The sequence below is a fragment of the Aulostomus chinensis genome, chromosome 14 (genome assembly GCF_037954235.1).
Source record: "Aulostomus chinensis isolate RoL2024-O1b breed Wild chromosome 14, RoL_Achi_v1.0, whole genome shotgun sequence".
NCBI lineage: Eukaryota > Metazoa > Chordata > Actinopteri > Syngnathiformes > Aulostomidae > Aulostomus > Aulostomus chinensis.
Window position 1 is genome coordinate 15,264,051 of NC_141333.1, and position 22,893 is coordinate 15,286,943.

The 22,893-nt window shown below is 43.1% G+C and overlaps 1 protein-coding gene across 2 annotated transcripts in view; it reads left to right on the forward strand.

Moving 5' to 3' along the window:
* Positions 1-22,601, forward strand: part of tle5 (TLE family member 5, transcriptional modulator) — a 36,391-nt gene extending 13,790 nt beyond the window's left edge. The window contains exons 2-7 of one of the 2 annotated variants that reach the window (XM_086224569.1): positions 4,323-4,411; positions 7,039-7,102; positions 11,305-11,349; positions 16,785-16,847; positions 17,609-17,683; positions 19,196-22,601. In XM_086224569.1, the coding sequence (XP_086080695.1) occupies positions 4,323-4,411; positions 7,039-7,102; positions 11,305-11,349; positions 16,785-16,847; positions 17,609-17,683; positions 19,196-19,420 (561 nt within the window). In that variant the 3' untranslated portion in view covers positions 19,421-22,601. Of the gene's footprint in view, positions 1-4,322; positions 4,412-7,038; positions 7,103-11,304; positions 11,350-16,784; positions 16,848-17,608; positions 17,684-19,192 lie in introns of both variants that reach the window. The other variant, XM_086224568.1, reaches the window with a different exon arrangement.
* Positions 22,602-22,893: the final 292 nt, after the last annotated feature.

Sequence of the window (22,893 nt, forward strand, 5' to 3'; positions counted from 1 at the left end):
ATAGTTCACACTAGATTTCACATGGATTGGACCAGATGATGAGGCTACGAAGTGTGTGTGTGTGTGTGTGTGTGTGTGAGGTGGGGGGTGACGATGAGTGGGCTTTGGGTGGGATGGGAATGGGGGTGGGGCAGCAATTTCCTGAAACGATGAATCTCATTTATTCGCTGAAGACTGTCTCAATTGCCTCACCAGCGCACAAAGCTTTTTAATGCTTTAATTACGTCTCAAAGGAGCAGGGCAGAATCAAATTAGAGATTGTCCTACATTTAAGTGCCGCATGCGTGTGTATGTGTGCGCTATGCAAATTTTGTATAGAGGTAGATGGTGTGTGGGCTGTTTGTATCCTTGTGTATGATTCATGGCAGCGAATATTTTTTCCTCTAGCAGGCAGGCATCATACACGCTAGACTTATCACGCCCTGTACACACGTGTATTCTCTCAAAATCTGTCCCTCACACACCTTTTCTCTGTTAAGGCTCTGTCTCTTTGCTCTCACACACACTTTCTTTGTCACATTCATGCTGTCTTCCTCAGCAACACAAACAAAAGTATACACACAGACTAGCCACCCTCGTGCACAAACACATATTTGCTCACGCAGCATGTAGGCACCTTTTTTGTCACAGCAGATGGCATGTGTCACAATATTACTGCGGTATTTCATTAACATTATGGGCATCCATCTGTTGTGATTGCTTAGGCTCCCATAGAGCACCTTGTTTTGGGCGCTGATGGAGAGGGAGATGATAAACATTGTTAGCCATGTATACTTACTGCATGAAGGTGGAAGAGGAGGACATAGGTCTAGTGACAAGAGTACCGTGGTAGTCCTCATTGGCCCCCATCAGACCTGGAATTGAGATGCATCCTGAGGGATCTGATCATTAGTGGGGAGTTTGGTATAGGTGTGAACATACTCAGGACATATTGAAATCTGATTGCGGTGACAGTGACCACATTGGGGTGTCATCTGTGCCACATTCTTTTGGTGTTGTCATTAAATCTCATTAAATGAACACCTCATTAATGGATGTCCTGTGTTTAAGCAGAAGTTGGAACATATTCACATTCAAATGCACCATACTGTAATCTACAACATCTGATCCTTTTGAAAAGCCTAAAGAGGAATCAAACATCACGAGCAGTTCAGCTTGCGTTGGGCAGGACAAGGAGTTGACCCAGTCTCTATCATCCGAATTCTCTCTATAATGCTGTTCTCTTGTTAAAAGTCCTGCCAAGAAAAGCATGTAGGGCGTTCATTTGAAGGGAGAGCAAGAACGTGATGGGCGCTCTCACGAGGTCACTAGAGACTCAAGTGTGAGCACGCAAGCTGTCTACTTGTGGTCAGATCACTCAGTGCGCCATTCTAAAGGTAGAAAAGCGCTTTATAGATCAAATTCATGAACTGTTTATCCTTGTTATTTTCTGCCATTGCTCATGCTAACTTAAAATTTGAGCTACAACAACACTACAAATTATCTAGAACAGCAGGTACACAATAGACACCACTTTCTTAAATTGTCCCTTTTCACGTCAAACGCCACAATCCAGTACAATGGACATTAAAATGAATTTTTCATTTGTTTAAGACATATATATTTGATACAAAGTGTTTCATCATGTCTTAAATGGATACGATTTATTGAATATTAAAGCAGGAGCCCTCAAAAGGTAAAGGAGAAAGTAATTTTCCCAAAAGCACTTAATTCCTTGTCTGGTCTTTTGTTTGTTTGTGTTTTTTCTAAATGAGCTTCTGTGCTTGTCTTTCTGCCTGTTGTCTCTGTCACCCTCTCTGGTCTCTGTGCAGCAGCATGGTCTACCTGGGGCTGTTGACTGAGAAACCTTGGCATTCTAAACGTTTGCATACTGTGCTGCACCAGGAGGAAATCGGATCTAGGGCAACAACTCTACCCTCAGGGTACAGGGGGCAATCACTAGTCTCACACACACACACACACACACACACATATACACTTGCACTCACAGAGTATGCAAAAATGGAGCCAGTGCAGTGCAGGGAGCCGTTAGAGCAGAGTAGATTGTGTGGATGCCTGAAGCTAAGTGCTTTTTGTTGACATAGGCTCGGTGTGGCACAGACCCATGTACCCATGTTGTTGTTTGCCGAGTTTGGTTGGTGCCAGAACTGGCCGGAGAGATAATGGAAAAGGTTATTTTGCTTTACAGTCCGAGCCTCCATCTCTGAGTAGCGGCTCAGCCTGTATGGGTTGGGGGTTTCTGTGTGTTGCAGCAGCATGATAATGTCAGCACTTCTCTTGACATTTGGAAGTGGAATAGACGAAGTCACTGCTGTTTCCTGGACAGGGTTTTTTTTTGTGTTTTTTTTTTTTTTGGACTAACCTCCTAAAAGTCTGTCTCCTTAAAATATTTTTGTCCAAACATACCATGAGTATTTGTCTTTTGTAAGAATTCATACCTAACCTTTAACCATATTTGAGGCAAGCAATCCACTGAGCCACAAAGGGGAAAAAAAATCATTCAGCCTTTGAAGGGAGCAAGGCTACTCCTTCAACCCCAAGCAATCCTGTTGCTTAGCATTTTCTCTGTCCATGGCTGTGTGAATATGAAGTAGCCTGTTTGTGGTTAAAAATGAAGCAGAGTGACATAGCGCAGGGAACGGGCACAAAGCGACAGGTTATTCCCAACAACAGCAGGCCAGCTTCACGTAAGTGCTGCAATCAGATTTCTGATTCTTTCTTTTTTTTATGCCAGCTCATTTGGGAAAATGTCAATTTTTTTTCTCTCCCACCTGACCCATTATGCAGCCTGCTGAGAAATAATGAGATTTTGTCCCTATTTGGGATTGATGGTTGCTGTGCTTTTACACACAACCAGGCCATCCGCTGCTGCCTGGGGAATGTGATGTGGACAGATTTACAAGAAGGGCAAATAGCAATACTCAGCTGAGGTGAAAGCATTATGGCCTAGGTTGCTGTAACAACCTCAGACAAAGTGTTTTGACATGATGGATTTCTTTCGGCTAACATTTATAGTCCGTCACACTCCATCTTTCGATCCAGCTGACCTACAATCATTGATTTATCTGCAAAGTATTTCCTTGAATAATTGATTAATAGTTTTTTCAGGGGTTAGAATCCTACAATATGTCACTGTAGGACACTATCACAAACCTTGCCCATGATAACGATAGTATCATGATACAGCCATTCTGCATCAATTAGAATATTGAAAGCCTTTTTTATGTGTAACAAGAAGACAAAGTGGCCTCATTGCTAAAAGTCTGTTTAAAACACACACACACTCACACAAACACACACAGACTTGTACAATAAACACCTAAAAAAAACTTTAAACTACCTGTACCTTAGGATCCAGTTGCCTCCTAAATGCGGTTGACGCTCAGTGAGGTACCAGAAGGCCTTCTGAGGCGTCGCTGTGGCTGATCGGCTGAACATGCTGTTTTTTCACCATGTTCTTGTCTCATTTTGGACATTTTTCTCAGCCATATTTCGACCTCGTCTCTGCTCTCTCCCTGCACACTGCAGCCAGGTAGCAGAGCCCTGAATTTTCATCCTCACCTGCATCTGAATGAACATGTCACTCAGCCTTTATTTTCAGTGAAATTGAAATGCGATAACTACATTCCATCTAAAATCATGAGTCGGGTGCCTGTCAATTGCAATATGATTTTTTTTGCAGGTTTGTGCATCTTTAAACCCTGTAACAAGGATGATTTATTCTTGTATCGGTGCATCAGTTAACATAGTGCCACCAAGGTTTAAATAATTTTGAGGAACGCTGGAGTAATAACACACACTGGATTATGTATTTACCTCAGCATGCCATCAGTCAGGAGACTGTTATGTCCCAACATGTGCAGGTATGCTGTGGCGCTGGGTAATAAATTGTAAGGTTGCTTGGGCTGTGTAAAGACCAGTGACAGACCAAGGACAATCAGAGTCTGGGTTATGGAAGATTAAATAAGGTGTGTCATTATCCACTTATGCCCATTTGTGGTTCTGCATAGGTCAGTGTACCTAATAAATTGGCAAGTATGTGTAAAACTGTGCAGGCGCTTATAAATCTGGCAGCTTCTGTTCATGTGCATCTTTGGTCCTGAATCTACAGATGGTTTTAAATGGAAACATGCTCTGCAGTTTTTTTAGTGACGTCATTGCTGTTGGACTTTGGTAAATTGAAACCTGCTTCATTTCTTGTTCATGTTTTCAATTATTCTCCTCTGCTTCCATTGTCAGTCAGGTAGTCCTAGTCTTTCACTCTTCACTTGTTTCTCACTTTTTCTTCTCTCATTTCTTTTTTTCTCCCCTCTCTTTGGCAGGCTTCATCGCAGCAGCTGAAATTCACAACCTCTGACTCCTGTGACAGGATCAAGGATGAGTTCCAGTTCCTCCAAGCACAATACCACAGGTGCAAAGAGAAACACTGACATGCACACAAACATACAGGAAAATCTGTTGCAAATGACAGCCTGTTAAGTGCTGCTCGTTATAAAAAGGCACATATCCTCAGGCTAGACATGCATGGCATTGTGTTGTTTTTAATTAAACACCTTTTTTTGTAGCAGCAGCTACGATGGGAAACTGCTGAATTGGGTTACTGTATTGCTCGCAGTTAAATGTCATATCTTGGCCAGATATGGGCTTAATGTTGATATGTGGTCTTTTTTTCTTTTCTTTTTTTTTTTTACCTCATATAATAATGAACACTAAGTGGCTGACACCACTGCCAGCTAAGGGGCATCTACGCTAGTATTTTAAATGTTAAAGCCAGATCACATCGGCGGCTTCACAATTTTATCAGAAATCCTCCAGTCATACAGATATTTCAAATAGACGCTGTTTAATTTGGCTCTGGTAAATAATGCCAATTAAGTCTGTACTCATGATGGAACACAATGTTTTGAATTTGATGCTTAATTGCTAACATATGGTGTAAACTGAATGTGAGTAGAGCAGTTCAGTTATGTCTGTGATAAAATTCCACCCATATCTCAGCTCTACTACCACATTTCACATCTCGGTGCCAATATCTCTTTTTCAGTCATACCCCATCAATCTTTTTTACCCTCAGCTATTGATCTCTCTGTACTGCTTAAAAACTGCTACAGCGCCAGAGGTCTGACTTCCAAACAAAGTATCTGGTTCAACCTTAAATCATCTGTTTGATAAAAGCTATAGAGACGAGTTGGGTCCTAAAAGCTGCCAGTCTTCCTGAAAATGCTGGTTTGTTCTTCTATACCTGTTCTCCCGGAACCTTCCAGCTTTACGTTGCCTTTACAGAGCCAGGTGGAGGAAGATGAAGGTCTGGTACATTGTGTGCACAACACCTATTCGGGTGTGATTGCTCTTGTTCACAGAGGATTCTGAAGCAGCAATAATACCCTGCACATCATTTTCCTCACCTTTTGGTTTTTGTAATTCCCACAACGGTGAGCAGCACCGTTTAACCCTCTTCAGAGAGCCAAGGCGCAGCTGAAAGAATACCTTTTTTGTCTGAGCATACAGAACATGCATACAGTGCCTATTGACTCAGGAGGGGGGCTACGATGGGGTGGGTGGCTTGGGAGCCACAGACATGGCTTTGTAGCACTTTGCTGCTGTGTTGTGCTTGTCTGTTGCTGAAGCTTTTAAAAGGCAAATGTACCACAGGCGTTCCCACGGGTATAGTAGCAAGCATTGTAGCTGTCACTGTCTTCCTCTTTCTATCCCTCCGCCCCCCCGTCCCCCACCTCCTCTTCCCTCCCCTCGCTCACATGCATAAATAGATCAGGGAATACATAAATCAAAATAAAGATGACAGCAGGAGCGATTTAGCGACGGAAGAATCAGCAATAAAACTCCATCAAAGTGTCGTTTGAGAGCAGCAGTGGAGGCCCGGGGGTTGCTGCTCACCAATCAGAGAAGGCACAAAGCCAATCCCAGGTAGGCTGGGGGGGGGGGGGGGGGGGCTGTTGTCATGACAACCCACCACCCAACCTACTCATGTGCACATGGAGGGCAGAAACCGTTTTATGTAGGTGGGAAGGGGAGCATTTTGGATAAGTGGAGGCTGTACGTGTAAACGGGGAGGGCAACACTCGTCAGGTTGGTCATGTGTTGCTCAGTGTCATGATGTGAGCAGCCATGGTCACCTTGGACCTAAACCAACACTACAGCTGCTACAATAATCATAGATATAGCTCAATAACATTGTATTTGAGTGACATTATTGGCCGTTTCTGACAGACTTCTGTTTAGTCAGGGTTGAAGACTCTGCCAGTGGTGTGAGCTGTAATCAAGCTTTCTTTCCTGCAGACAGCTGAAAAGAACATTCCGGCATGGATACACACACCATCAAACAGGTTTATCCTAAATCCGAACCTACCCTCCATGTGTGCATATCTGTATCTGATCAGAGTCTTATCCTGTCTCATCGGATGATGCCATCTGAGGCTGGCACGCTGGAACTGGCTGCTTCAGTCTGAGGCATCAAGGGGTATTTGCCCCCCTTTTTTCTCTGTCTTTTTCATTTGACGATCAGGGTGACTTGTTGACGTGTCCTCCTTTGTCCTGTCGCCTCTTGTGTTATCAGCGCTGACATGATTACAGCTAATGGCTGTCATGGGGACCGGGTCACAGGGAATGCTCTAACACTATATTTAGACTTTTTTATCTTTTAACCTCACTGCCTCCTCTCTTATTTAGAAATCAAACATTTTGGCTAGACAAGTCTCAGGAAGTAAGAGGAAGTTTGACCTCCTGATGTCAACTGACATGTGGAGTTGTTAGAACATTCCCACCGAATACTGGCGAAGATGGCGAAGGTCAGGAGGTAGACCATGGTAATGATGATTAAGATGGCACTAGTGGCAGAAACGATGACAAGGGAGGCAGTGCTGATGATGATGAAGGTGGAGGTAGTGATGAGGGATGAAGTGATGACAGTAGTGAGGCAGAGGTAATGATGATGAAGGGGATTGAAGTCACCTGGTGTCAGCACTTCAGAAGGAAGCCTGGCTGACTCGCTTGCTCCTCTCTTATTCCCTGTCTCCACAGTTTGAAGCTCGAGTGTGACAAGTTGGCTAGTGAGAAGTCGGAGATGCAGCGTCATTATATCATGGTGAGTGAAGCTTGTGTGTGAATGTGTGTGCGTGTTGCACCACAGATGATATTTCATGTATCCTTTGATATCAAAACATCACAGTAAGTAAAACCAATGTGAGATTTGTTTTTGTGTAAATAATCTTTTTGTTTTATGTCATTTCCTCTTTGCAGTCCAAAATCTCTCTTGTTGCTCCTTGTAAATGTGCTCTGTTGATAAAAATAATATAATAATTCAGGTTTATTACTAGTCAGATAAGATTATTTGCTTTGGTTTAGCTATTCACTAGCTATCAGCTAAGTATTTGGTTTAGCTATATAGTCACAAAAAGTTGAAGCAACACTACGATAAACAGATCAGACTTGAAGGAAATACAAACAATCACCGTGTTAAACAAACTCCCATATAATCCAAAAAGAAAATCTAAAAGTTAAGGTCCAGGCTTTATTGGTAATATTTTTATCTTATTAAGTGTGTTTTATTTTTTTTGAAACTTCAGTTAAGAGGTTTGTAAGAACTGTTACTATTGCAGTTCCTCCAAGCTGTGAATATACAATTACTTGTACTGTGTAAACCATCCAATCATGCTCTCAGTAGGGCATTCCAACAGGTAGGAGAGCAGTGACTGCAGACAGAGAGAAGTGGCTTCAATTATTTATTTATTTAATCGGTTATCAGATAAAACAAATTTCAGTCGTAACGAGCAAATATAATAGGGTCTTTGCCTGAAGTACCTTCAGGCTCAGGCCCTAATAATGAAAGTCAGGCTCAGGCTTCAGGTGAAATAGCTTGTCATGACCCTTTAACAGTCCCAGCCTTTTGCTTATGGAGTTGAGTGATTTCTCTCTCTCACTCCACATCCCGTTTTCTACACGCACACACACACACACACACACACACACACACACACACACACACACACACACACACACACAGAGCTTTTTCTGTTTCCCTTTCCACAACTACACACAAAAACACAGACCCACACATGCGCTTGCCTGTTCGCTGCTCCACCTCGGGGCTAATCTCATTGTTGCTGTCCATGTAGCCGTCTGATGTTTTGCCTCTAATTGATCCTCTGACTAGCTTTAATCTCATCTAATCTGTGCTGCCACACTCCTCCCCCCACCATCACCCAGCCAGACAACACACACACATATGCTCACAATTCAAACACACACACACACACACACACACACACACACTTCCCACTTTTTGGAAATTCAAAAACATCTAGTTAAAGCAGAATTGTAATACATTAACAAGGGATTGCAATTTTTTTTAAGCCCCAGTTTATATCACAATTTTTTTTAATATTAATTTTCCATTCACAGCAAGTACAGTCTAATACTAATATTTATACATAAACATTTATTGAATATGATATTTTTAAAGAACAGCTGTAAGCTATTCAGTATGAAAAATATGTATATTTTTTTTTTACATTGGCAAGTGTTTGAATGTAAATTGACTGGAAAACTGGGAGTTTTACCCTCAGCTCATGCTAGGAGCTTGTTAGCATGCTCAGTATTTTGTTTTTTCTTAATGGTTGTGGCCATCCAACTTTAGGGGTTGTATGCTGCCCCCTATTGATTTGGAATGTGAAATATGAAGTCACAGTTTAGTAAAAGCATGATGTCACACAATGGATTGTGGAATTTTAAAAAATGAACGTTATCTGTATCAAAGATAACTTTAAACTAGCAATTGAGTGCTTTATGTCATAAAGAAAGTGTTAACTCAGGTAATAAATCTAGTTGGACGAAGGCTCATTCACTGGCCACAATCTGATTCTTTCTGCAAATAGTGGGGTCACTCCCTTCTGACCATTTTGCATTCCAGGTATGCAACCATGTGGCTTGTAACTGTTTTCTTTTTTAACCAAAATTAGTTTCACTTAATAACTGCTTGCCATAGAGTGCCTGTTTACTTTTTATGAACAGTGCTTTGGCTCTATTTTTTCCTATTTACTTAATGGGAGTATGTGCCAGATCAACATGCTAAGCGAGACCAGACAAAGCTCTACATGTGCAGAGTAATGAAAAGGTGATGGTATCTCTCTGACTGAATTTTTCTATGTCAGTCTGACTGGCCTTTTTGTTTGGTGTAGAATTTAACCCCCTCGTTGTTTCACCACATCATGCATGTATGCATTACTATCTAACATGTGGAAATGTAGGAGCCATGGTTTAGTTTGTCCCAGTTTTTGGTCGTGAGTTTAAAACAAGCTTTAAATTTCATATTTGATCTGTTTTCATTCGCCCCAATTAAAAATATAGCAAGTAGAACTACAACAGTCCAGGTTGCGTTTGTAACTGCACTGTCACTATGATCTGTTACAGGCGCCTTTGCCTTCATACTCTGATCAATGTTCTCTTTGTTCCCACAAAATAAAGTAATAGAATGCACCATGCTAAAGGAATTATCATCACCTAATGCATCGCAGCACTCCAGAATCAAAACCACAGATGGAAAATTTGAGGATAAATATCATCAGTAAATTACTACTTCTTCTTTTTCCATTTGCTTAAACTTGACGTTGGCCCCAGATGGGATACATAGAAGAACCAACCAAACGTTACTCAGGAATGAAAATGAGTGTACGGACTCTTTTTTGTAGTTTGTCATTAATTTGCACTTCACAGTATATTTTTCTTTGAAATACACTTCATTTGTTAAAACCACCTTCTGATTTAACTCAACCAGTTGCAATATACAATATGTTGTAACCCTCTTTCACTGAAACACACACACACACACACACACACACACCGTACATATGCACCTGCAAACACAGACACACACTTCCAATAGCACTTCCACTCCATCAGTGGCAGGCTGGGTCTTGTATCCCCTCTATGACCTCCCCACCCCCACCTCCCCACCTCCTCCACTAATAGCATATCAGGTTCCCCCTCTCCCATGGTCAGCAGCAGCACCTCCATTTCCCAAGCGCTGTAATTACTTTAGGGGGCTTCCATGAGGGCCCCGTACACAGAGAGAGAGAGAGAGAGAGATGAAAGATCAAAGATCATTTGAGATCTAACAGAAAACAACAATGGTTCGTGCCAGTGACGAAAGGTGTGTGGACTTGTGTACATGCACATTTGTGTGTGAGGGATCCGTGTGTTTGTTTTCCAGTGACAGTGCCAGTCCCTCCTGCAGACAGAGTGGGTGATTAACAGGGTTGACGCCTAGAGGGTGGCCCTCTCATTAACACGGAACACACAAAGAACACTTACACAAACACACTCTCTCTCTCTCTCTCTCTATCCGTCTCTCTCTCTCCCTCTCTCTCCCTTTTTCTAATTGTAGCATTGTATTTTCTGTGTATGAATGTGTGCATGTGGCGGTGTTAGTGTGTGAATATGTGTATAAAACCAAAATCTCCCATCTCAGGAGGTAGATCCTCAGAGGGAATGAGACTCTTTATTGTGTTGAAGGTTCATTTGTCAATGATCAGCTGCAGCTTTTGTAGTTCTTAGCACCAGTTTGACAAGTGGGTCTAGTTTACAATGAGTTGTAGTGGCCTGGGACATAATATTCATGTTTGGTAAATGTCTATTGTCAATGTTTTGTGATAATTACTGATCTAAAATCATTCTAAATTACTTGAGTTTACTGTAGAAAATGAGTGTCAGTCCAACTTTTGACTGAAGCATCATAAACATCAACTACCATGGTCCATCACAGATATCACAGTTTAGTTAATGGAGATTATAAATGACTGATAACATTTTAGAAGTGTACATAGTCGGAGTCTCACTGCACCTGGAGTGTTAAAATCTCGAAAGGACGATTTAAGATTTTGGAGGATGCCGCATCACACCATTGTAACTGCTTCACACTGCCGTTACGTTGTGTGTACAAAACCGTCTCATTATATTCAGCCTGAAACACACCAGGTCCATCTGATGTCTAACAGCGGTATAGTGAAGGTCATTGCAGTCAATAATCATTACCACTTTGAGCTGCTACACTGACCATGTCTGGTGCATAGCATCTGTATTTTTCGCAGTCTTCTTTTTACGATTCAACAACAGGATCTTCCCTGTATTTGAAATGACAGAATCTCCATTGAAATGTCTCTCTTTGTGCTGAAGCGCATGCAGAAAAATTTGGCAACAGGAATTTGTTGTCTGTGCTCTTGTTACTAATAACTGCCAAGCAGTCCAGATTTTTAAGAGTGACATACAATCTTTTGTTTCTGTCCTCACCAGTACTATGAGATGTCCTACGGACTCAATATTGAGATGCACAAACAGGTGAGTTTACCCTTCTCTTTCCATCCATCCATCCATTTTTCCATTTGAGGGGGGGTTGGAGTCTATCCCAGCTGACATTAGTCGAGAGGTGGAGTCCCCCTGGACAGGTCGCCAGTCCGTCGCAGGGCCATCAGGAGAAATTAGGGGTTCAGTGTCTTGCTCAAGGATGATTATACATGGTCACCTGGGGAAGTGAGGATCGAACCCTTCGGTTGCTAGATGGTCCCTCTCCCTCTGAGCCTTGCTCCCCCTCCCCATCTCTTCCCATCACATCATATTTAAAAGTTAATGTATGTAACAGTTTGCTTGTGCAAAATGTATTGGAAGACGCTATCTTGCTGTATCACAGTGGCGTGCATGCTGCCTCATGGAGGAAAAAAATCCGATGGCGACCTTGTGTTGTTGAGCCCAACAAGCTGAGGCTTGTTAGCCCCATACCACCTGTGCCCTTGTGGACAGGAAAACCTTCCATGAAATACAATATATGCCTCAGACATTGCGGTGGGCACTATTTACTGCATTTTACATGATTAAACAATTTTCTTGATTCATACGATGAAACTGTGGGAGATTTCCCTTAATACTGTAGAAAAGTAACCTGAGTGACCCATTAGCTTTCAGCTGTCACCTATAGATTTTTAAAGTATGCTGAAAATGGTATTTTTGTGTGTGCCTACTGGGGAAAAGCTTTCAAGAATGTGTTGCTCTTAAGCATCTGTGTTGGCAAAAATGTTAGCCGCTAGCTGAGACTGCTAATGTTGCCAAAGGTGTTTCCAATCCTAAAAGATGCTTCCAAACCAATGATTTCAGAATATAATTTCACTCAAGAAATTTCTAAAGGAGCACCTGTCTTGTTGGGCCACACAAGCAAACAAGGCAGCAACCTGTTATTTCCCAATGGCAATTGAGGGTTGGCTGTGTTAACGTAAGAGGAATGAGGGGGAAGGAAAAAGTCAAAGCAGTAGTAAATTCAGATCAAACGTTTTGATAATTCATAACAACATGATCCAAACTTTGAAACTGAATTGATTCAAGCTGCTCAGTGCAACATCTTCCTCTACCATAAGTGCTGCGGATGACATAGCCTCCTCCCTGATGAGTCTTTCTCTGAAAGTCCGTCATCCAAGTTGCTTTTTTTTTTTTTTTTTTTGACGATTCAACTTTCAGAGTTCTATAGCCATTAAACCTCGGAGATGCCAAGCTAAAGTCAAGAACAGCGTGTAAAAAGACACTTCCAGAACCTTGACTGTCCAAAACAACACTCCTCACACTGATTTGACTCTTTTGACGGAGTCACAGCTGTGCATTCCCATCCCCCCATCGCACACCTGCAGCTCACTGATTGGCAGGTGTGAATTGCAGAGATAATCTCCCATCATTTTGGAGGAGACGTTTGAATGTCACCTGAGGCTGTGTGTAAATGCGAGCACACAGGGGTTATCATTTTTGCCAAACAAGTTTTCTTTCAAGCGAGAGTGAAAATGAGTTTGAGAGTGTTACATTTGCAATCTGTAATAGTTGCCCAAGACTTATAGTATCCATGCAGTTAGAATCAGCTGGACATTTTGAAATGGAAATAAAAGGAAGCGTTGGTCAGACTGGGCGGCCCAGAGGCTCATACATCAGTTTGGGCCGCTAGGGTGGGGGGAGTAATTTATGCTCCGGCTGTAGGAGGGAGAGCACGACGGGCCCAGTCCACACACAAACACACATGCTGTCTTATGATTGACGGCGCACACTGGCAGCCATATTGGAAAACCGAGTAGGCTTTGACAAATGGACACACATGTACACACAGATGTGGCAGCATTCATGATTTAAACTCGTTCACATATATGCACCCACACACACTCTGGGGGAGGAAGCGCAGGACTACCACTGTGATGCATGCTGGTCCAACACACTGACATACTAAAAACGAGAGATGAAGCACAACACACTCCGTTTTTTTCTCTCTCCCTCTCTTTCTCTCTCTGTGTCTCTGTCTCTCTCACACACACTCTGTCACTCATCTCTGTGCAATTCATCAAACCCTTTTCCTTTGTGTGATAGAGATGAAATTCACGTGTGTGTGTGTGTGTGTGTGTGTGTGTGTGTGTAGGAGTCTATCTGTTCAACATTGCACATTTACTCATGTTTTTTTGTCTGTCTGCAATTTTTGTGTGTGTTCATAAGCAGATGTGTGTGCGTGCGTGTGTGTGTGAGAGAGAGAGAGGGAGCGTACTTTCTTTGTATGCCGTGTGTGAGTGAGTGGGTGACTCGCTGGTTCCATTAGAGAGTTGAAATTGAAGGAGACGTGTGGAAACGAGTGTCGAGGAGCATTCATGTCGAGGCCTATTGTGCCATGCCACTTTCTCCCTCCCGCCTCCACCCCCTGCTGCTCCGCCTCCTCTCTCCACCTCTGTCTCTATTTCCCACTTTCTTTCTCTCTCACACTCTCACATATTCAATTGCTCCCTCTTGATCACTCTGTCCTGCTTGATTCAAAAAAACGCCTCTCCTCTCCATCTCTTTACTAGCTTTGTCCTTCTGCTCACTCACTCGTTTCTGCTTTCTCTATTTCTGTTTTGGAGAGAAACAAGGCTGAGTGTGTTTATTTTTCTTTTTTCCCTCCTATGTTTAGTCCTGAATGAATTTCCTACCATGTTTGTGTTTGTGTTGTGTAGATTCAGCTTTCATGTGGTACATAAATGTCACATTTCCTCATTGCATGTATGTTGCCATGTAGTGAGATAGTTTTTATATTTCAACACAGGTCCTTTTTTTTATCACAACAACAGTGGAAAGGAAAGAGGTTGATAAAATTTCAGGAGTGTTGGGAGTGGAAGTTGAGCAGGTTTATAACATAACTTGTATAAACATGGCAAAAAAAACGTACAAAGCTCCAAACATCCCAAATGGAAGCTAGCATAACCGGTGTCCGACTGTAGTTATAAAGTGCATTTATAAGTTTGTTTTGGGTTTTTTTCTGTATTTTTTATAAATGATGAGTACATGTCATGTGGTGGTGTATTCTCAGCAGGAAGACACAGAAATAGTGAGACTCATGGAACAAAACCAGGACACCTCCAGGAAGTCTATTTATACTGCCCTGCACACACACTTAATCGACTTGGAAATACTCCTCTCTCTCTTTTGAATGTTTGGCACCAGGCAGCATTTCGAAATGACAAAAGATATAAAGCTCATTGAAATGAGCTTAATAAGAAAAGATATCAACAGAGTGTGTTCATTCTGTTGTTGATTGTTGATATATTTGTCCAGTCTCACAGCCCAGTTTTGTGTCTCTATTTGCACCCAAACTATCTAACATGCTTGTCGTTGCATGTGTGCTCCAATAGTGGTTGTAGAAAGACCGAAAGAAGTTAAGAGGACAAAAGGAAAATAAAAAGGAAGTTGACAGAACACAGAGAAAGAGTGCTGGAGGAAAAGAGGAGGAATTGTTAGCAGGGACGAGTTCCACCGAGACATTTTACAGAGACATTTTAAAGGTGTGTGTGTGATGGGCGGATAGGAGTGAAGTGCTTGATGGGGAGCTGTGCTCTGCATGCCTAATGATTGTTAGGAGGGCCTCTCTCTCCTCATCGCGCCACAAATTACGCTCTAACACAATTACTGCTGCTTTGCATATCTCAGACGGATTGGATGATTACCAACCAAATGTGATAATAGACCTGGATGTGAGAAGGATAGGGAGCATGCACTGCCAGAACAAGGAGTGTGTGTGTGTGTGTGTGTGTGTGTGTGTGTGTGTGTGTGTGTGTGTGTGTGTGTGTGCGCGCGCGCATACGTATTTGTTTGTTTGTTTGTTTGTAAAAATATGAGCATTTGTGAGTATTTAGTAAGAGCAACTTAATTAATGTGGTGAATAAAGGGATTTGTATGTGTGTGTGATGTGAGATATGTCTGTCTCAGTTTGAGAAGGTCATGGCACACGTTTCCCATACGAATGAGAGTGTGGTCTGAATCACTGAATGGCAGTTTTCATTTAATGAGGATTTAAAAGGTTAAATCTGGAGGTCGTCTATATTTTTATTATTGGCAACAAATCCCACCATAAGACCTCAACCAGAAATGCATTGACACTCCTAACTAGAATTGTCTAACACTGCTGTAGCTGGCGGAGATGTTCATTTTTGTCTGACAATGATTAAAGGTTGGGTGGCACGGTGGAGCAGTGGTTAGCACTGCTGCCTCACAGTAAGAAGGTTCCAGATTCCAGTCCTGGCTCAGGCACGGGATCTTTCTGTATGGAGGCTCCATGTTCTCCCTGTTCCTGCGTGGGTTCTCTCTGGTACTCCAGCTTCCTCCCACAGTCCAAAGACATCAAGAGGGGACGAGGCTGATTGATACTCTAAATTGACCGTAGGTGTGACTGTGAGTGTGAATGGTTGTCTGTCTCTATGTGTTGGTCCTGAGATGGACTGGTGACCTGTCCAGGGTGAACCCCGCCTCTCGCCCGAAGGCTGCTGGGATAGGCTCCAGCCCCCCGTGACCCTTAACAGGAATAAACGAAGAAAATGGATGGATGGATGAGTTAAGGTCCTTATCAGGTCAATTAGAGCTCTAATTAGGTTGGACAGAGCAGTTATTGTGTGTTTCATAACCAGTGCGGTCTTGGTTAGAAGGGGATCCCCCCCCCCCAAAAGCTAAGAATCGAGGACTGACACATATAAACAAAAGACGGCCCATGCAAACAGAACAATAAACACATTTCAGATGACCTGTCAAGTGTGAGTCCAGTTAAATGAGCCTCTTTTATGCAGCCAATATTATGGCGCGGTTAACACCTCACCGTGCCTCCCTCAGTGGAAGCAGTCACAGCTCTGCATCAACGTCATCCATGTCAAGCTAGTTTGAGGATCTCAGTGCTGCAAATATTTCCATGTATCAACCCATCCTGCTGTGTATCTTTGATTGTACAAACGAGCAATGTATCATGATGGCGGGGTCATTGTTAGGGTAATATTGCAGATGTTGAAGCTGTGACACGACATAAGTTCATCACTTCCTGCTGCTGTTTACTCAGCTGGTAAAGTTTTAATAGCATATGCCACCTGCCATGTGCACGCATGATACCATTATAATGATAAAATATATCATTACAGCTGTCAGTCAATCCCATTGGTACACACCCACACAGTCTGGAGATGCAGGCTCACCAGCCTGCTGAAGAGAAAACACTTGTGCAGGCGGACTGTGGTTATATAGGGGCTTGAAAACAAAGAGCCACGCAGTTGCCCCGGGTGACGTATTCCTTTATTATCAGGAGAATGGGTTCTTATTTTAAATGTCACTTTCTACCACCACAAGCACTCAGTGCTACTTCTTACAACAATACCACATCTATGACTAATATCGGGAGAGGACAGTCATTAGAACCAGAGAAATCTCAACCGGTGTTCTCCTTTAATGAAACATGCCTCCTTCCACAGGCGGAGATAGTGAAGAGATTGAACGGGATCTGCGCACAAGTCCTCCCCTACCTGTCCCAGGAGGTGAGCGTGCACACACACACACACACACACACACTGATTCAAAGACGTCACTAAACCTCTGACCCTCAGCCCTATTTCATACGTCCTGGGATGAGATCACCCTCATTCCCGCCTCATTACCTCCACACCTCACTGACCCCTCACTCGGCATCCCTGCCTCCTCCCCTCTCCTCCTGTCATTCATCATCACTCGCTTCCTGTGTTCTTCTCTACATCACACTTACACCTCACTCCTCCTTCCCCCACTACCTTGATTCCTCAACACCATATTCAATCCGTCCCACCCTCCCCTCCCCCATCCCTTTGTGACTTCCTCCTCCACTCCCCTCCTTGCCTTCATCACCACCTTCTACACCCCATTTGTCCTTCATACTTGTGTGTGTGTGTGTGTCAGTATAATAAATGGTTGTGTGTTTCAGATAAGCCATGCTCTTATCTGCCCACCAGGGGGTTGACCTCCACCCATTACAGCACACCAGTCGACCATCCATTCACCGATGTCATACAGAGCTTTTGTGCATGCGTGTGTGTGTGTGTTTGTGCGTGTGTGTGTGTGTGGGGGGGGGGGGGGGCACTGAGTGACTGGGTGAATAGCTGAACGGCCGGAGGCTTGTCAGCTCTCTGTTTGCACTATTGATATTGATCTAACCTTTCCACCTCTCCCCCTAAAAACTCTCCTCCCCTTGTTTCTCTCTCGCTTTCATTGTCTCTCTCACTCACTTTCCTCTCCTCTTCACCCCCATCCTGGTTCTCATCCCCAGCACCAGCAGCAGGTCCTGGCAGCCATAGAGAGGGCCAAGCAGGTCACCCCCCCAGAGATGAACTCCATCATTAGGGTATGATGTCCCAGCCCCCAGCCTCATCTGTGGGCTCAGTGATTGCTTGAAATGTGCAATTATGTGTCATTATCATCAAATCTATTATGTTCTTTAATGAGCTTTATTTGTTGGCTTCTTGTTTGTGAGACCATTAACGCCCGATTTTTAAAAGAGCTGGACATTTCACAGCAGCAAGTCGTGGGGGGTGGGGGGAGGTCACTGCATTGGAAAGTTTTTTTTTTTTTTTTTTTTAATGTGATAGTGAGGTTTCACTTCTGACTTACGTGAAATCTTCAGCTTCACCTATGATTGTTCTTCTTTTATTCCAAACATCATGGAAGACCTAGACGTATATTTACAGTAAGGTTCTTGAAAGGAACATTTAATGGTGCACTTTAGTGATTTAGACAACTTCCACCTGAATTTACTGACTTGAAATTGAATAAATACTCAAAATCAGTGTAGCAGAAACTGAGTTATTCTCACTTTCACTCCATAAATGTGTGCTGCTCTTAAATCGCTACATCCTTCAGTTCTCACAATGTGACCCAGTAGTGTTTTTCATTTAGTTGACGGCCCTGCAGTGACATCATCAGGGTTATATTTCTCCGTCAGCCACACAACAGTGTTTACAGACTGAGACTGAATAAAACAATTGATGACTTTTCACATATTCTAGTTTTCATAGTGATCATCAACTTTCATGGTAAAGCTTATCAAGAGATGGATTGGACAATACATGATCGCTAAAAAGGTTTAATTTAGCTTGTGAGCTAAAATATTAAATCGGTACGAATGGGACATTAGCCAGCTAGCCGCACTCCACCTCCGTGACTGACATGTAGATAAAATGAACGCTAACTAGCAAGATAGCCTAGCTGCTTCATCAGTGTGATGTGTGATATATGTGGTCAGTTGACAATGTTGTTTGTTGTGACTGATGCCGCAGTGACTCATGTCTATAGAGCCTCTAAGAGCTTTGCGTAGGCGTCTGTAGGTGTAACCTGAGCTAGCCGTGGTGGCTGTTCAAAGCTGTTGATGAGAAGTCATTCAAGATTGTCTTCAAAACAACCCACTGCTGTGTCATTGTTTAGAGTGTGTGTGCACTGTAGGGAGTGACTAAAGTGCACCGTCTCTATATATTAAAATGAAAAGCACGCGCGCCCTGTGGGTATGTTTTTATGTGTATTTCCGTGTTTCTTCTCTTCTCTTCGCCTCCTTCTGCTTTGCTTTCATCTTTGTGTTTTCTTTAGGATGTATATTGAAAATTCTCTCGATGATAAATAAATTATGTGTGCAGCAGATTTTCCGTCTCCTACTGAGCATGTCTTTGAGCGATGATACGAGCCTTCCTTCCGTCCTATTGTGTTTGAACCATTAGCACGTAGCCTCAGGGGTTATATATTAATCATAGTTTGTAATGTATATTAGCTTGCACACTACAGATTCAGCTTTTGCATCATTTTCTGTTTTCCCATGAATGCTGTCCTGCTGCGTCTAAGTTGTGTGTGGTTGTCTTCCATGTAGCAGCAGCTCCAGGCTCACCAGCTGTCTCAGCTCCAGGGTCTGGCCCTGCCCATGACCCCGCTGCCGCTGGGCCTGAGCCAGCCGACGCTCCCCGCTGTCACCACCTCCTCCGGTCTCTTCTCCCTCTCCTCTCTGCTGGCCTCCCAAGCCCAGCTGGCCAAAGAGGAGAAAGCATCTCGTGATGGAGTGGACAGCCATCGCGAAGAGGACGGAGACAAGTCTGACTAGATGGTCTAGCCATTCAGCTCTTTTTATCTAGAGACCTGAGCCCCCAACCCCCCCCCCCCCACCCCACCCCACCCCCCACACCGACCTTCAGCCTCTCCCCTGGTCTCCCTCTCGCTCTTCGAGCTGATGGAGCTTCATCCTAGCGCCAGCTCTTCCTAACCCCTACCACCTCCCATGCTCTACCAGCCTACCTGACACTCTTACTGGGAGGGCACCTGCCCCTCCTGTCAGACTAGACCTGATCTCTCTAGATTAACCCTATTTGGTTCATTTCTTCCTCTCCTCTCTCTGCACCATCACTGTCTCTTTCCTATGTGTTGCTGACTTTTTTGAATGATCAAGCTTTTTTTTTTTTTTTTAAATCAAGACTACCTTCTATTTCTGTTCTTCCTGCCTTCCTGTCTCTTAGCTCTTATATCTGTTTTTACTCCCTGCTGCCTCTGTTCCTTCTTTTTCTTCGACCCCCCCCCCCAGCTCTTGCCTCTGTCCTTTTTTAGCAGCACTGATCTGTGTGTCTGAATGCACTGTATTGTAGGTGTTAAAACATGTTAAACACAACAACGGGAGTCCTGCAAACTTCCTTTTCTGAGACAAAGGTCTCCCTGAGATCAGTCGTGTTTCTGTTCTTTAGCAGTTCAGATTGCATGCGTCTGTTCAGAAACACAAATCGGCTGAGTGTGTAAATGGATGATTGTTATGGGTCAAATTTTTTTGGAAGAATAGTGCCCTCATACCCTAATTGTATAGTTTCATCCATGTCCTAACCAAAAAAAATGCTCTTTTTAATTGCTTTGAATATTCCAGAACATCGTTGTAATGAGAAGACGCCTCCAGTCAACAAACCAGAGATTTAGCGTATAATCCTGACCTCATACAGAGAGAGTAAAAGCACCTTCTTAACGCAAGCCTCATGCTGAGAACTGTCACCCACCTGACTAAGTAAATCCCACCCCCACCCCACCTTCCAATCATGCCCGACCCACATCCGATAAATCCAAGCAGCAGCACCTGAACAGGAAGGCAAGTGTTTCACCAGAAGTATAAAGAGACACCACTTAACTCCTGTAACCTCCCACTTCCTTCCCCATGTTTAATGTGCACTAATATTAGAGCAGAGAGGACCGGGTGCATGCTGCATGTTGGACAGCAGAGGGCAGCGTGTGTCTTTGATGAATGGGTTCAGGCCTGAGTGAAACAAGGACAGGATGGGTGACGGAGAGCAGGCTGTGTGTGTGTGTGTGTGTGGGTGGGTGGGGGGGGGGCATATCCGCTGTGTGTACAAAGGTAATATACAGAGAATTAGAAGGGAGACATGAATGTCTGCATGTGGTCAGTTCTGCTCTGTGCGTTTTTCATGATCCACTTCTTTTAGTCCATTTCAGGGAACATCTCTGCATATAGACGTAGTTGGACTGGAGGTTTTTGATCCCTGACGTTTAGATCCAACGCACACGCACACACTTACCCTTCACATATCTGACTGACATGACATCTACACACAGCTCTGACTGACCAACAAAAAGATATCACACAGACGAAACACAAGCGCCTCAATCTGACCAAAATTCTTCTTCATATGTATGTTGCGAAACTGATCGCAATCTCTTCATCATCAGCGGAAGAACTCTGCTCAACCCAGTCTAAGGAAGAAAAAAAAATCACCCTAAAGATTTAATGGCTTCTTCCCTGACCACTGTCATGCCCTTCGACCAAGTTTGGTTAAAAAACAGCCTCATAGTTTTTTGTATGATCCCACTGACACGCAAACACACGCCACCACAATAATCTGGCATTTAATGGACCAAATCATTTAATTGAAAAAATAATGACCAGGTGGAACAAAGCAAAGATAACATGATGATAACATGAAATTACAAGCCTGTAAAACCACACCCTTTACAGACAAAGGGAGGTGTCAATCCAGAGCAGTTTGGACACGCCCTCTCAGTCCCAATCACGTGACACTGGTTAAAAACAGAGGTGCGGGGGAGGGGGGGTATGCAGAGACTTTCTAAAGACGAACTTCAACACGTGTAAAACATGCAGCGCACAAAATCACATGTTCAGCAGAGGTAGATTGGACCCTTGATGTTGACTCTGACGAACGAAGGAGAGGAAGCAGGATTAATGCTTGACTAGAGGTCTAAACGAGGCTTGTGTTCATTTAAAGTCAAGCTGTTGATGATGTTTGAGTTTCGACGAGTGGAGAGTTTCATTCTGTCATAATAATCAAAATGGTATATCTAGTATCTGTCTGGTGTATCAGCTCATGCGATTGTCACCCAGAATGAAACACTCCGTGTGTGTGAAGATGATGTAATCCTTCTCTGATGTATGTATGTGAATACATAAACAAGTACGGTTGCGTCGCTAACATGCTACTCTGCTTGTGAATGAAGCTCGCAGCACATCGTCCTCCCATACTTGACGTAGTGATCTGCAGAAAGCGTGGACGCGTGGATGCATGTCTTTGGAGAACCAACATTGATTTGTTCTTTAAAAACAAAAAAAAACAAAAAAAAATGTTTGGTTTCTGTGATTAATGCACTTGTTTTGGTTTTTCTTCTCTTAGCTTTTACCGGCTATGAATTAGAGATCAATGATTTCACCGCTGACTGAAATTCTCTGTATGTGTTCAAGTAGTTGGAGGCGCTCACCTCAGTATACATAGAAAGCTTTACGTGTATATGGCTGCATCTTCTCTTGTCTCTACTGGATGATTCTTGTGCTTTAGTGTTACAAAAACCTATGTGACACCAGGGGGGAAACTGCAGTACGCTGACCTTCTTCTCCCTTTGACCCCCGTTCCCCTCGCTCCCAAACCCCCCCTCCCCCCCACCACCACCACCACCACCACCCCGCCCCCATTTCCCATAGCGTGAAGCATTGTAAGCGTTTTGAGCTTTGTAAAGGTCTTTCTTCTTTTTTTTTTCTCTCTCTCTTTTTTTTTTTTAATACTTATTTTGTGTAAAATGTAAAACCTGAAAGTGTGTACTTTGGCAAAAAAAAAAAAAATGTTTTGTGTCTGAAATCATAGCTTCATTTAAACAACAACAACAAAAGAAACTATAAAAAGTACAACAGACATTTACTATAAATAATATGAAATGTTCTGCAGTAAGGAAGGACTTCTGGTGCCTTACAAATAAAGTCAATCAAATCGTGAGAAATGCTCCGGCTTGTTCTTTGACTCTTTTGAACCGCGACGGATGAATGGATCCAATCTGATGCCTGTGACACTGTTTATCCCAGAATGTAACTGCACTTCTGCTCTCATAGGTGGTGTTTACATGGGCAGGAGGCAAAATCAGCTTCTACAGACTTATAATAAATTTAAAAAAAAAATCCTGTATTTCTTTTTGACACTGATACTTTACTATACTACTGATACTATTGAAAGATGCCTTAACAGTCAGTACCTAAGTGTGTATCCCTAGGTTGCAGTCCTTTGTTTTATGATGTATTACTGCTTT